General features: G+C 50.7%; 1 protein-coding gene across 1 annotated transcript in view; it reads right to left on the bottom strand.

The window, feature by feature from the left end:
• Positions 1–12,607, bottom strand: part of pygl (phosphorylase, glycogen, liver) — a 291,143-nt gene that overhangs the window by 109,739 nt on the left and 168,797 nt on the right. Inside the window, exon 10 of the mRNA XM_072489775.1 lies at positions 3,220–3,366. Coding sequence (XP_072345876.1) covers positions 3,220–3,366 — 147 coding nt within the window. The remainder of the gene's footprint in view (positions 1–3,219; positions 3,367–12,607) is intronic.

Below are 12,607 nucleotides of genomic sequence, written 5' to 3'. Positions count from 1 at the left end.
CGTCAAACCCATCCAAAATTACACTTTGCAATTTTTTGGGTGAATTGCGCCCCTGGTCTCTGCTTGTGAGAACCAGTAGCGACCTTGCGGTGGGAGAATTGTAGGAGCCAGATGAATTCGGCTTAAGCCGATTCTGAATATCTAAATTTGATTTTAATAAGCAAATTACGTACGCTGGGAGGGCTCAGGAACATCATGTACTGTTTGTGCCTGACGCAAATCCAGTTTCAGGGCTCGCCCAGTTTTTCCCAACATAGCGGGATTTGTCGGATGCAACGCAACCGGAAAATCACCATCGTCTATCCCTTACAATTTTTTTAGTCTGTTCAGCCTCCAGGATATGCGTTGGGCAAGCAACTTTCAATGTAATAGGAGTTCTTGTGTTTTTTCATTCTTTCATGGGATGTAAGCATCACTGGCAAATCCAGCCTTTATTATCTATCCTTGAGAAAGCGGTGGTGAGCTTTATCCTTGAACCACTGTAGTCCATCTGCAAGTACACATACAGTGCGAATAGGAAGGATTGATGATATAGTTAAGTAAGGATGGTGTATGGCTTGGAACAGACCTTGCAAATGATGGTGTTCCATACGTCTCCTGCCTTTGTCTTCCTAGGTGGTAAAGGTCATAGGTTTGGCAGATTCTATTGAAGGAACCATGGCAAGTTGTTCCACTGCATCTTGTGTATAGTACACACTGCTGCCACTGTGTGTTGGTGATGGAGGGAGTGAACGTTGAAGATGGTGGGTGGGGTGCCAATTAGGTGAGTTGCTTGTCCAGGATGGCATCGAGCTTTTTGAGCGCTGTTGGAGGCAGTATTCCATCACACTCCAGACGTGTGTCTTTTAGATGATTGACAGTCTTTAGGGTTTCAGAATTCTTACCTAACGTCACCGTGGAAGACAAATAGCATAAGGATTGCCATAATTGAAGAGGAAGATGCACAACCACATTTTTAGGGCAACTATGGATGGGCAATGAATGCAAGGCTCCTGGCAAACCCCACATTGTAAGAACAATGTACTGTACTGAATTTTTATTGTCAAAACATAAAGACATTCTCTCCAGTGAAAGATCCTGCTTCGGGCACCATGAAATCGGCTTTGTGTCCGGAGTATGTTAACAGCAAATCTTTATTAACAACTCATAACTATGTACATATTAACAGTAGACAATATAGGTATGGAGCTGACCTCAATCTGCATCTTAATCCAACTATGTCCATCACCTGTCTGACCCATCGCCCCCTTAAAAGTCCTTGAAATTAGAGTTCAGTCGGTCTCGAGGCCTTATAATACTTCCACATTTTGTTCACCCCATTCTGTCGGGAGAGTGGTAGGTTATGGTGTTGCTTGTTCTTGGCTTGGAGATTGGACTGGTGTTTGGTAATGATTTCATCTGTTACTTCCATTGCTTGAGGTTAAACCACACCTGTTTGGTCTGCCGGTGTATGGCTGTTGTTACTCTTGATTTTTTTTCCAGTGGGGTGAACAAAAAATTTGATGGTGGATTTATTTTCTTCCTATTCCATTTAGGACGTCTGGAAGCATGACAGCCGAGGAAGAGTGTCCCTGTTAGAAGAAGAAGAGTAGCTTACTCACTTCTGCTTTTTGTTGTTAATGGTGCGCAACTGCTACCAGGAACCAGCAGCCCTTATGGTTTTGGCACGCTGGTTGGACGTTGCTATGTGTGCAGAGTGGTAGATGTGTCTACCGACTGTACAATCATCATAGTTGGAAATAGTGGTTCCTCATACTATTGATGCATTTCTCTTACCATTACCAATAAAGGTGCAATGGTAATTATGTGTGCAATAGGTTGGTCTAAACATTGGAGTCTTTTCAGGACATGGAATGATGATGGGCAAACCTGCTCAAAAGAAAAGAAAAATCATCGGTGAAATCAGAATCTGAATACTCCTTAGCGTTTGAGGACTGTTCTAGCCAACTAATAACTGTGGTAGTTTTGACATCTTGTGCGGGCTGGATAAGATCGAGGGCTACTACGCAGGCATCTCATCTCAAAAGAGAGAAAGGCTAATTGCGGACAACATACATCAGCTCAAAGATTTGTTTGACACCATACCACAGTGGTTCCAGGATCATGCCGAGCACCTGGAGTCAAACTCACCCTGCTCCATACAGTGGAATGTCTGATGTTCAAATCCAACGGCCTTGGAGAAATGGTTCCTCATCTGACAGTTCCTCACACTGGCACCTGATCTAATTTAAAATTGGTCAGATGACCATTTACCAGGGTATCAACATTCAATAAATGAAGAACCACATTTTCTAATGTCCCTCAAGAAGAATGGCTGTGCATCTTCTGGGTCTTCAGTCTTAACCTTGTGGATTACCTTTAGAATGTATGTGGTGCTGGGGTTTCAACTTGCATCGTTTACCAAAGTGACTCTGTCTGTTGCAGTGGAAGTTGTCCAATACTCACTGGACACTGATATTTCTTGTGAGGTTGCTTCGCACTGCAGACTAGCAAGGTTGCTCTGCTGAGCAGTTCAGGAGTTCTTTTCCTGACTTGGGTGGGCCCTGTGTTTTTATGACTTGATATGGTGGACTGAGGGTTGGTTTCTACCTCATGAAGTGTTCTCTTCCCCTTAGGATGGTCCTACCGTGGGGCAGCACAGTGGTTAGCACAGTTGCTTCAAAGCTCCAGGGTCTCGGGTTCGATTCCCGGCTTGGGTCACTGTCTGTGCAGAGTCTGCACGTTCTCCCCGTGTCTTTGTGGGTTTCCTCCGGGTGCTCCGGTTTCCTCCCACAGTCCAAAGATGTGCAGTTTAGGTGGATTGGCCGTGCTAAATTGCCCAAGGTGGGGTGGGTTACTGGGTTACGGGAATATGGTGGAGATGTGGGCTTGGGTAGGGTGCTCTTTCCAAGGTCCGGTGCAGACTCGATGGGCCGAATGGCCTCCTTCTGCACTGTAAATTCTATGATCTATGTTGTTCACGTAGCTCAGGTAATCTAGTTAGCTGCATAGCCTTGTTGAGGGTAAGATTATCTTTAGCTTGTAGGAGGTCAAGGAGGGTACCAGATCCTACTATCACATCCCCCATCAGCATTTTAACTAATTATCTCGTGCAACCATGATGCTTGCTACACTTCTGTATTACATACAGCTGAAAGTGGCTTCATACTCCCTTCCCATAGGGTTTAAAAAAATAAATAATAAATATTCCTAAAATATGCTGCTACATTGTACACTTACATTTAGATGCCTCTGGTTAATCTCATAGATAATCTCCAGATGTCTGGGTAGGAGTTTTTCAAAGAGGTCTACAGGCCAGCGTTCAAGGGCTTCAGGCAAAATTGTGTGATTAGTGTATGCAAATGTTTTCTTGGTGATATTCCAGGCCTGAAAAAGGTCACAAATTATTACTGCTTAAGGAATGTTCATTTCAATTTCTAATCTGCTCTATGTACATTTTATGTTGAACAAATATTTTCAGTTTTCGAACTTCCAGTGGCGGCCATGGAGTGGTCGCAAACAGGGCAGCTTCGGCTTGAAAGCGTGGATTTGAGCTCTTTTTACCCCAAAACGGCAGAATTTTGACGGGAAAGTGGAGCTGAAGGTATGGAGGAGAAGTTCCCCCGGGAGTGGCATATCTGCTCGTGATCAGACCCGGCAGAAGAAGGTTAAAGATCTGGCCAAGGAATTGGAAAGGATCTGTGGTGCAGCAACAATTGGAAAGATGGCAGAGGGGGAAGGGTCGGCGCATGTTGGAAAGCCCCAGATGAAGCAGCTGATGCTGTTTATCAAAGAGGAGTACCGCCAACAAAGAAAGGAGATGAAGGAAGACACCGATCGGAGGCCATCGAAGGAGCGGTTGCACCCCGAAAGGCTCGATGGAGAGAGTTGAGAAGTGCTTGGAGGCACAGGGCTTGCAGATCCGGGAAATGGAGAGGATAATATCTGACCATAGTGATCGGGTGGTGGCACTGGAGGCAGAGGTAGGGTTCCTGGGGGACCGTTGCAAGTCAATGAGAGCAAAGGTAGAGGAACAAGAGAACAGATCTAGAAGGTAGAACCTTCGAATTGTTGGCCTGCCTGAAGGTGTGGAAGACACAAGTGCTACGAGATATGTCTCGAGGATGTTGGCGGAGAGGGTGCTGGACAAGGACCCAGAGGTGGATAGAGCGCACTGGTCTCGAAGTCTCTAAGGCAGATGCCAAGAACGGGGGAGCCACCGTGGGAGGTGATGGTAAGGATTCACAAGTTTAAGGACAAAGAGAAGATCCTGCGGTGGGCCATGGAGAAACGGAATTGCGAATGGGAGGGGAACAAGGTCCGAATATATGAGGACATTGGAGTGGAGCTGACGAAAAAGCGTGCTGGGTTTAAGAGGACTAAGGCGACTCTCTATCGACGATAGATCAAGTTTGGGATGTTGTACCCAGTGAAACTGTGGGTGACTTTTGAAGGCCGTGAGTACTATTTTGAAAACCCAGAGGAGCCCAAAGACTTTATTAAAAAGCATAAACTGGGGGAGAACTGAACTTTGATGGGAGACGGAGGAGTTGGTACAACAGAGTTCGGAGGATGCGAGTAGTGTGGGGGTCGGAGGGTGGGGGATTTTCTTTCTTATCGGGTGGTGGGATTCCATTGTGGTGACTATTTATTAAGGGGTAATAAGGTTGTCAGGGGACAACTGCCCCCACCTCCTCCTGTCGTGTCTGGTGGTATTTATTATTTGGAGGGGGTGTCCTGTGGTTTTGGATATGTCTTTGTTTGGGTGGGGGAGGGAGAGGTCCACAGGGAGCCGTTTGCACAGATCAAGGAGGAAAGGGTGGGGGGAGGTGTGCAGTGGTGCAAAGGAGGAGCCTTTGGGCAGGAGCTACCACGCGGGCCGGTGAACGGAAGTGAGGTGGGGGAGATGGCCATGAGGGTTGTTCGAGAGGGGGAGGGTGTAGGGAGGGGGAGGAGGGAGATGCGATGTGGCAATGTTGGAGGAGAAGCGTGGTCATGGGAGGAGAAGGGGGCCAACTTGGATGGGCCCGGTTTAGGGTAAAATTAAAGGGGACTGAATCGGTACGGCAGGATAGCGGACAGTAGAGGAGAGTGGAGGCGCAAACCTCCAGTAAGGCTCATAACATGGAATGCGCAGGGGCTGAAGAGATCTTGGGTCTTTATGCACTTGTGGCCTTTCTGCAGCAGACGCACCTCCGGGTGAGCGAAGGTTGAGAAAGGGATGGGTGCGTCGGGTGTTTCACTCGGGATTTGATTCAAAGTCGCAAGGGGTAGCCATTCTGTTGAGTAAAAAGACGGGGTTTATAAGTGCCAAGGAAGTGTGGGACCCGGGTGGGAGGTATGTGATAGTGAGCAGGGTGTTGTAGAGGGGATGCTAGTGGTGCTAGTGAATGTAATTGCATCGAATTGGGACGACATGGGGTTTGTGAGGGGGTTGCTGGGAGGGATTCCAGACCTGGCCACACATCACTTGATTATGGGAGAGGATTTTAATTGTGTGCTGGAGTCAAGGGTGGACAGGTCAAGCCCCAGGTCAATGGGAAGGCAGCGGATGGTGAAGGAGCTGGGAGAGTTTATGGAAAGGATGGATATAATGGACCCGTGGAGATTTAAGAATCCAGGGGAGGGGGGGGGGGGGGGGTACTCCTTCTTCTTGCACATGTACAAGGCATACTCCAGAATTGATTTTTTTGTGGTGAGCCATGAGGTTTTGGTGGGGTAGAGTACGCCGGAATTGTAATCTCGGACCATGCGCCGCACTGGCTGGAGTTTCGACTTAGCTCAAGGCAGGGACAGAGGCCGGGATGGAGGCTAGACTAGGGGCTGTTAGCGGACAGGGGGGTTCTGCAATAAGGTGCGGTCAGTGATTAACAGTTTTGTGGAGTTGAACCCTAATGGGAAGACATCGGCGCCGACGTTCTGGGAAACATTTGTCATGAGAGTACCTTTAAAAAATGGGTGTTTATCAAATAGCTGTCGTGGATGTACCTTTAAGAATCGGGTGTTTATCAAATAGCTGCAGTGAGTGTGGGTGGAGCTGGGCTGTCTGCCTGCTTTACTTTTGTTTTTGAGCTGGCAGCTACAGTGTGTGTTTAGTTTCATTTTCAGAGTCGGAGCTGCAGCCAGCCAAACAAGATGTAACTTTGATCTCTCTGTATGTAAAGAATATCTTCAGATCACTTGCTAATTTAAAAGTGATAACTGCTCTCAGTAGAGAATTTAAAACCTGCTATCTTTGTTAACGAGGGTATTTGTCTTATGGATGTTGCTAGGAAAGATTAAGGGTTACTTATAGAGTACTGTATTCTTTGGGGGGAGTATTTGAGTTTATAGTTGCTAAGATGTTTACTGTGTGTTTCTACAATGTTAACTGGATTCATAGAATAAACATTGTTTTGTTTTAAAAGTGCTTTCAATCTCTGTTGCATCACACCTATAGAGTGGGCCCTTGTGCTCCCCATAACCAAAATACATTAAAAGTTGTGGGTCAGGTGAACTCCATGATACACTTTGGTGTTCTCTAAGGTCATACGCAGTACCTTACAAACAGAGACTAAAAAAAGGCTTTTAGATTTGGCAAAACCATTGCAGTTAACGTTACCTGACAGCATGCAAAAAGAAGAGGTACATACGGCGATAGCTGAGCATTTAAAATTGCCTGAGATACAGTCAAAGACCAAAGAACAAAGAAAAGTACAGCACAGGAACAGGCCCTTCGGCTCTCCAAGCCTGTGCTGACCATGCTGCCCGTCTAAACTAAAATCTTCTGCACTTCCGGGGTCCGTATCCCTCTATTCGCATCCTATTCCTGTATTTGTCAAGACGCCCCTTAAACGTCACTATCGTCTCTGCTTCCACCACCTCCTCCGGCAACGGGTTCCAGGCACCCACTACCCTCTGTGTAAAAAACTTGCCTCGTACATCTCCTCTAAACCTTGCCCCTCTCACCTTAAACCTATGCCCCCGAGTAATTGACCACTCTACCCTGAGAAAAAACCTCTGACTATCCACTCTGTCTATGCCCCTCATAATTTTGTAGACCTCTATCAGGTCGCCCCTCAACCTCCGTCGTTCCAGTAAGAACAAACCGAGTTTATTCAACCTCTCCTCATAGCTAATGCCCTCCATACCAAGCAACATACTGGTAAACCTCTCTAAAGCCAGGGATAGGTTTAGGTATCTGCCGATCCAGGTAACGGGGGAGTGGTTGACATTGCACAAGTGGAGCTTCAAGTTGATGGAGGAGATAAAGGGGGACTTTAGCAGGTGGGATACACTGCACCTGACGCTGGCGGGGAGGGTCCAAGTGGTGAAAATGAATGTCATGCCAGGATTCCTATTTGTATTCCAGACATTCACGATTTTAATTCTTAAGGCCTTTTCCCGGGAGCTGGACACAGTGGTTTTGTGTTTATATGGGCGGGGAAGGTGCTGAGGGAAAAGAGGGCCCTGCTGCAGAGGCAGAAAAGGGGGTTGGCATTACCGTACCTGCTGCACTACTACTGGGCAGCGAATATGGAGAAAGTGAGGGGGTGGTGGGAAGGAGATGGGTTAGAATGGGTTAGGATGGAGAAAGAATCCAGTAGGGGGTCCAGCCTGGGGTTCATGGTGATGGCAGTGCCACCGCTGGGACCGAGAAGATATAATGGAGAGCCTGGTTGTACAGTCCAAGATTAAGGTGTGGAACCAGCTGAGGAGACACTTTAGGATGTCATTGTGTGAGAACCACGGGTTCGGACTGAGGGAGACGGATGCTATGTACAGGAGGTGGAGAGAGATGGGGCTGATAAGGGGAAGGGCTTATATTTGGAGGGGTTTGAGCTGTGGGAGAGGGTAGAGCTAAGTGAATTTAGGTATTGACAAGTGAGGGACTTGGCACGGAAGATGTGGAAAGGGTTTCCCAGGTTGCTGCAATATGTCCTTTTGGAACGGTTGCTGCTTCTGGACGTGGAAGGGGAGGGTAGGATTGGGGATATATACGCATGGCTGGGGAGCAAGAGAGAGGATCAAGGAGAAATGGGAGGAGGAGTTGGGGGGGAAGATCGGTTGCGGAGTGAGGCGTTGCGCAAGATGAATTTGATTTCCTTGTGTACAAGGGTAAGGTTGATATAGTTTAAGGTAATACGCAAGGTACACATGACTCGGGCGAGCATGAGTGGGTTCTTCCAGGGTGGCAGACTAGTGTGAGAAGTGTGGGCGAGGACCAGCAAACTGCGCGCAAATGTTTTGGGGGTGTGAGAAGTTAGAGAGATACTGGGCGGCAGTGTTCAGGACGCTAACAAAAATTGTGGGGGTAGAGGTCGGGCCGGACCCTATGCTGGCAATTTCTAGGGTATCGGAAATGCCGGAGCTGATGGAGGGGAGGAAGGCCGATGTATTCATAGAATTTACAGTGCAGAAGATGTCATGGCCTTCGCGTCTCTGGTTGCCCGGTGAAAAGTTTTGCTGGAATGGCAGTCGATAAAGCTGCCGGAGGGACTTCCGGGTCGCGGCGATGCGGAGCTAAGCCGCGCGAGTCGACAGCTCCTGCAGGAACGGACTTTTGGGCCCGCTAACGGAGCCCCAACGGACCTTTTAAAAAAAATCAACCCGTGGGGAAGAACGGAGGAAGTCCCCTACAGACCTGCATGGACCGGACCCGCAGTGAAACGGCGAGGAAAGCGGCCCTGGAGCAGCGGGAGAAGAAAGAAGAAAAAAACAAAATGGCGGCGCCCATGGACAGAGAGGAGATGAAAGAGTTCATTAAGTGCTGCTTCGAGGAGCTGCGTAAGGAGATGGTGGCGCCTATACTGGCAATGGTGGAAAAACTTGGAGCAACCCAGAAAGCCCAAGAGGTGAAGATTCAGGAGATCCAGGAAAAAGTGAGTGAGAACGACGACAAGCTCGTGGGCCTGGCGGAGAGAGTGGAGCGGCACGAGGCGCTGCACAGGACGTGGGCGGGAAGACTCGAAGACCTGGAGAACAGATCAAGGAGAAACAACGTGAGGATCCTGGGTCTCCCAGAAGGAGTGGAGGGGGCCGATGCTGCGGCATATGCGGGCACAATGATCGGGACGCTGATGGGTGCGGAGGCCCCCCCGGGATTGCTGGAGCTGGATGGGGCGCACCGAGTGCTAGCGAGGAAGCCCAAGACAAAAGAGCCGCCAAGGGCGATGGTGGTGAGATTTCACCGGTTTACGGACAGAGAGAGGGTCCTGAAATGGGCCAAGAAGGAACGGAGCAGCAAGTGGGACAATGCGGAGATCAGAATATACCCGGACTGGAGCGCGGAGGTCACTAAGCGGAGAGCGGGTTTCAACCGGGCCAAAGCGGTGCTGCATCGGAAAGGAGTGAAATTTGGAATGCTGCAGCCAGCGCGACTGTAGGTTACACATAATGGCCAACACCACTACTTCGAAACGCCCGAAGAGGCGTGGACCTTTATACTAGCTGAAAAATTGGACTCTAATTGAGGGTTTGTGTGGGAGGGGGGGTGTTTGAGGGTTGAAGTATGACGGTTGTTGTACATAGGGGGTCAACCACGCGCAGGAAAGGGTATATGGGCTGGGGGAGAGGGACAAGGCCATGACAGGAGCTGCGCCATGGGAGGCGGGGCAGGCTTGGGAAGCGCGGGGTTGTCTTTCCCGCGCGCGGCAAAAAAAGGCGGGAAGGGGAACAAAGGAATGTACATTGATTGGGAGATTCCCACACGGGGGGGGTTAAAGGGATGGCGGGGGAAGCCGGGGTCAGTAGGTGTCAGCTGACTTACGGGAGGGATGTGGGGGGAGCAAAAAAGCTAGACGGGGATCTAGCGGGGGGAGGGGGGGAGAGGAGGGAGGGGGGGAAAAAGGGTTGCTGCTGCACTGGCCGAAAGAGAACGGGACACAGAAGAGGTGGCTGGGGTCCCCCAGCTGGCGGACTGGAGAGTGAGGGAGACGCGGACAAGGGAATGGCCCCGAAAAGGAGATGGCTAGTCGGGGGGGGGGGGGGGGGGGGGGAAGAGTCCCTCCAATCCGGCTGATAACGTGGAACGTGAGGGGCCTGAATGGGCCGGTGAAGCGGGCTCGAGTGTTCGCGCACTTGAAGGGACTGAAGGCAGATGTGGCAATGCTCCAAGAGACACACCTGAAGGTGGCGGACCAGGTCAGGTTAAGAAAGGGATGGGTAGGACAGGTATTTCATTCGGGATTGGACGCAAAAAATAGAGGGGTGGCAATTCTGGTGGGAAAGCATGTGTCATTTGAGGCCAAGACTATCGTAGCGGATAATGGAGGGAGATATGTGATGGTGAGTGGTAGGTTGCAAGGGACGTGGGTGGTGTTGGTAAATGTATACGCCCCAAACTGGGATGATGCTGGATTCATGAAGCGCATGTTGGGGCGCATTCCGGACTTGGAGGTAGGAGGACTAATAATGGGAGGGGATTTCAATACGGTGCTGGACCCAGCACTGGACCGCTCCAGATCAAGGACGGGAAGGAGGCCGGCGGCGGCCAAGGTACTTAGGGGGTTTATGGATCAGATGGGGGAGTAGACCCATGGAGGTTTGCAAGACCGCAGGCCAGGGAATTTTCTTTTTTCTCCCACGTGCATAAGGCTTACTCCCGGATAGATTTCTTTGTTCTGGGCAGGGCGCTCATCCCGAGAGTGGGGGGGACGGAGTATTCGGCCATAGCCGTTTCGGACCATGCCCCGCACTGGGTGGAACTGGAGCTGGGAGAGGAGAGGGACCAACGCCCGCTGTGGCGGCTGGGTGTGGGACTGCTGGCCGATGAGGTGGTGTGTGGGAAGGTGAGGGGGTGTATTGAAAGGTACTTGGAGGCCAACGACAACGGGGAGGTGCGAGTGGGGGTGGTATGGGAGGCGTTGAAGGCGGTGATCGGGGGAGAGCTGATCTCCATCAGGGCTCATAGGGAGAAGATAGAGGGAATGGAAAGGGAGCGGCTAGTGGGGGAGATCTTGCGGGTGGACAGGAGATACGCAGAGGCCCCGGAGGAAAGATTACTTGGGGAAAGGCGACGGCTCCAGACGGAGTTTGACCTGCTGACCACGGGCAAGGCGGAGGCACAGTGGAGGAAGGCGCAAGGAGCGACTTACGAGTACGGGGAAAAGGCTAGTCGGATGCTGGCGCACCAGCTCCGTAAGAGGGCGGCAGCGAGGGAAATAGGGGGAATCAAAGATGGAAGGGGAGCCATGGTTCGAGGGGCAAGGGAAATAAATAAGGTATTTAAGGACGTCTATGAAGAGCTGTACAGATCCCAGGCCCCAGGGGGGGAAGGGGGGATGAGGCGATTCCTGGACCAGCTGGGGTTCCCGAGGGTGGAGGAGCAGGAGGCGGTTGGTTCGGGGGCACCAATTGGGTTGGAGGAGTTGAGTAAGGGTTTGGGGAGCATGCAAGCGGGGAAGGCCCCGGGGCCGGACGGGTCCCGGTGGAATTCTATAGAAAATATGTGGACCTGCTGGCCCCGCTACTAGTGAGGACCTTCAACGAGACAAGAGAGGAGGGAACCCTGCCCCAGACAATGTCGGAGGCGACAATCTCCCTGATTCTAAAGCGAGACAAGGATCCACAGCAATGTGGATCGTACAGGCCGATTTCGCTCCTCAATGTGGATGCTAAGCTATTGGCGAAGGTACTGGCCACTAGGATTGAGGACTGTGTCCCGGGGGTGATTCACGAAGACCAAACGGGATTCGTAAAGGGCAGGCAGTTAAATACCAATGTGCGGCGGCTCTTAAACGTGATAACGATGACATCGGAGGAGGGAGAGGCGGAGATAGTGGCAGCTATGGACGCGGAAAAAGCCTTTGACCGAGTAGGGTGGGAGTACCTCTGGGAGGTATTGCGCAGGATTGGGTTCGGGGGAGGGTTTATTAGATGGGTTAAGCTCCTTTACAGCGCCCCGGTGGCGAGCGTAGTGACAAACCGGCGGAGGTCGGAGTACTTTCGGCTGTACTGAGGGACGAGACAGGGGTGCCCCCTGTCCTCCCTCTTGTTTGCATTGGCGATCAAACCCTTGGCCATATCACTTAGGGAGTCTCAGAAATGGAGGGGGATAGTCCGTGGGGGAGAGGAGCATCGGGTATCGCTATATGCGGATGACCTGCTGCTATACGTGGCAGACCCAATGGAGGGGATGGTGGAGGTCATGCAGACTCTGAAGGAGTTTGGAGAGTTCTCAGGCTACAAGCTTAATGTAGAGAAGAGTGAGCTTTTTGTATTACAGGCAGGGGACCAAGAAAGAGGGATAGGGGACCTACCGCTGAGGAGGGCGGAGAGGAGTTTTCGGTATCTGGGGATCCAGATAGCCAGAAGTTGGGGGGCCCTACATAAACTGAATTTGACAAGGGTGGTGGAGCAAATGGAGGAGGATTTAAAAAGATGGGACATGCTCCCGCTCTCGTTGGCGGGTAGGGTGCAGTCGGTCAAAATGGTGGTCCTTCCGAGGTTTTTGTTCGTGTTTCAGTGCCTCCCCATCGTGATCACCAAGGGCTTTTTCAAGAGAGTAGGTAGGAGTAGCATGGGGTATGTGTGGGCAAATAAGACCCCGAGGGTTAGGAGAGGGTTATTGGAACGCAACAGGGACAGAGGAGGGTTGGCTTTGCCAAACCCAGAGAGTTACTACTGGGCAGCAAATGTGGCGATGGTC

Source organism: Scyliorhinus torazame, chromosome 2 (genome assembly GCF_047496885.1).
Source record: "Scyliorhinus torazame isolate Kashiwa2021f chromosome 2, sScyTor2.1, whole genome shotgun sequence".
NCBI lineage: Eukaryota > Metazoa > Chordata > Chondrichthyes > Carcharhiniformes > Scyliorhinidae > Scyliorhinus > Scyliorhinus torazame.
This window is presented reverse-complemented; position numbering and strand designations above follow the sequence as displayed.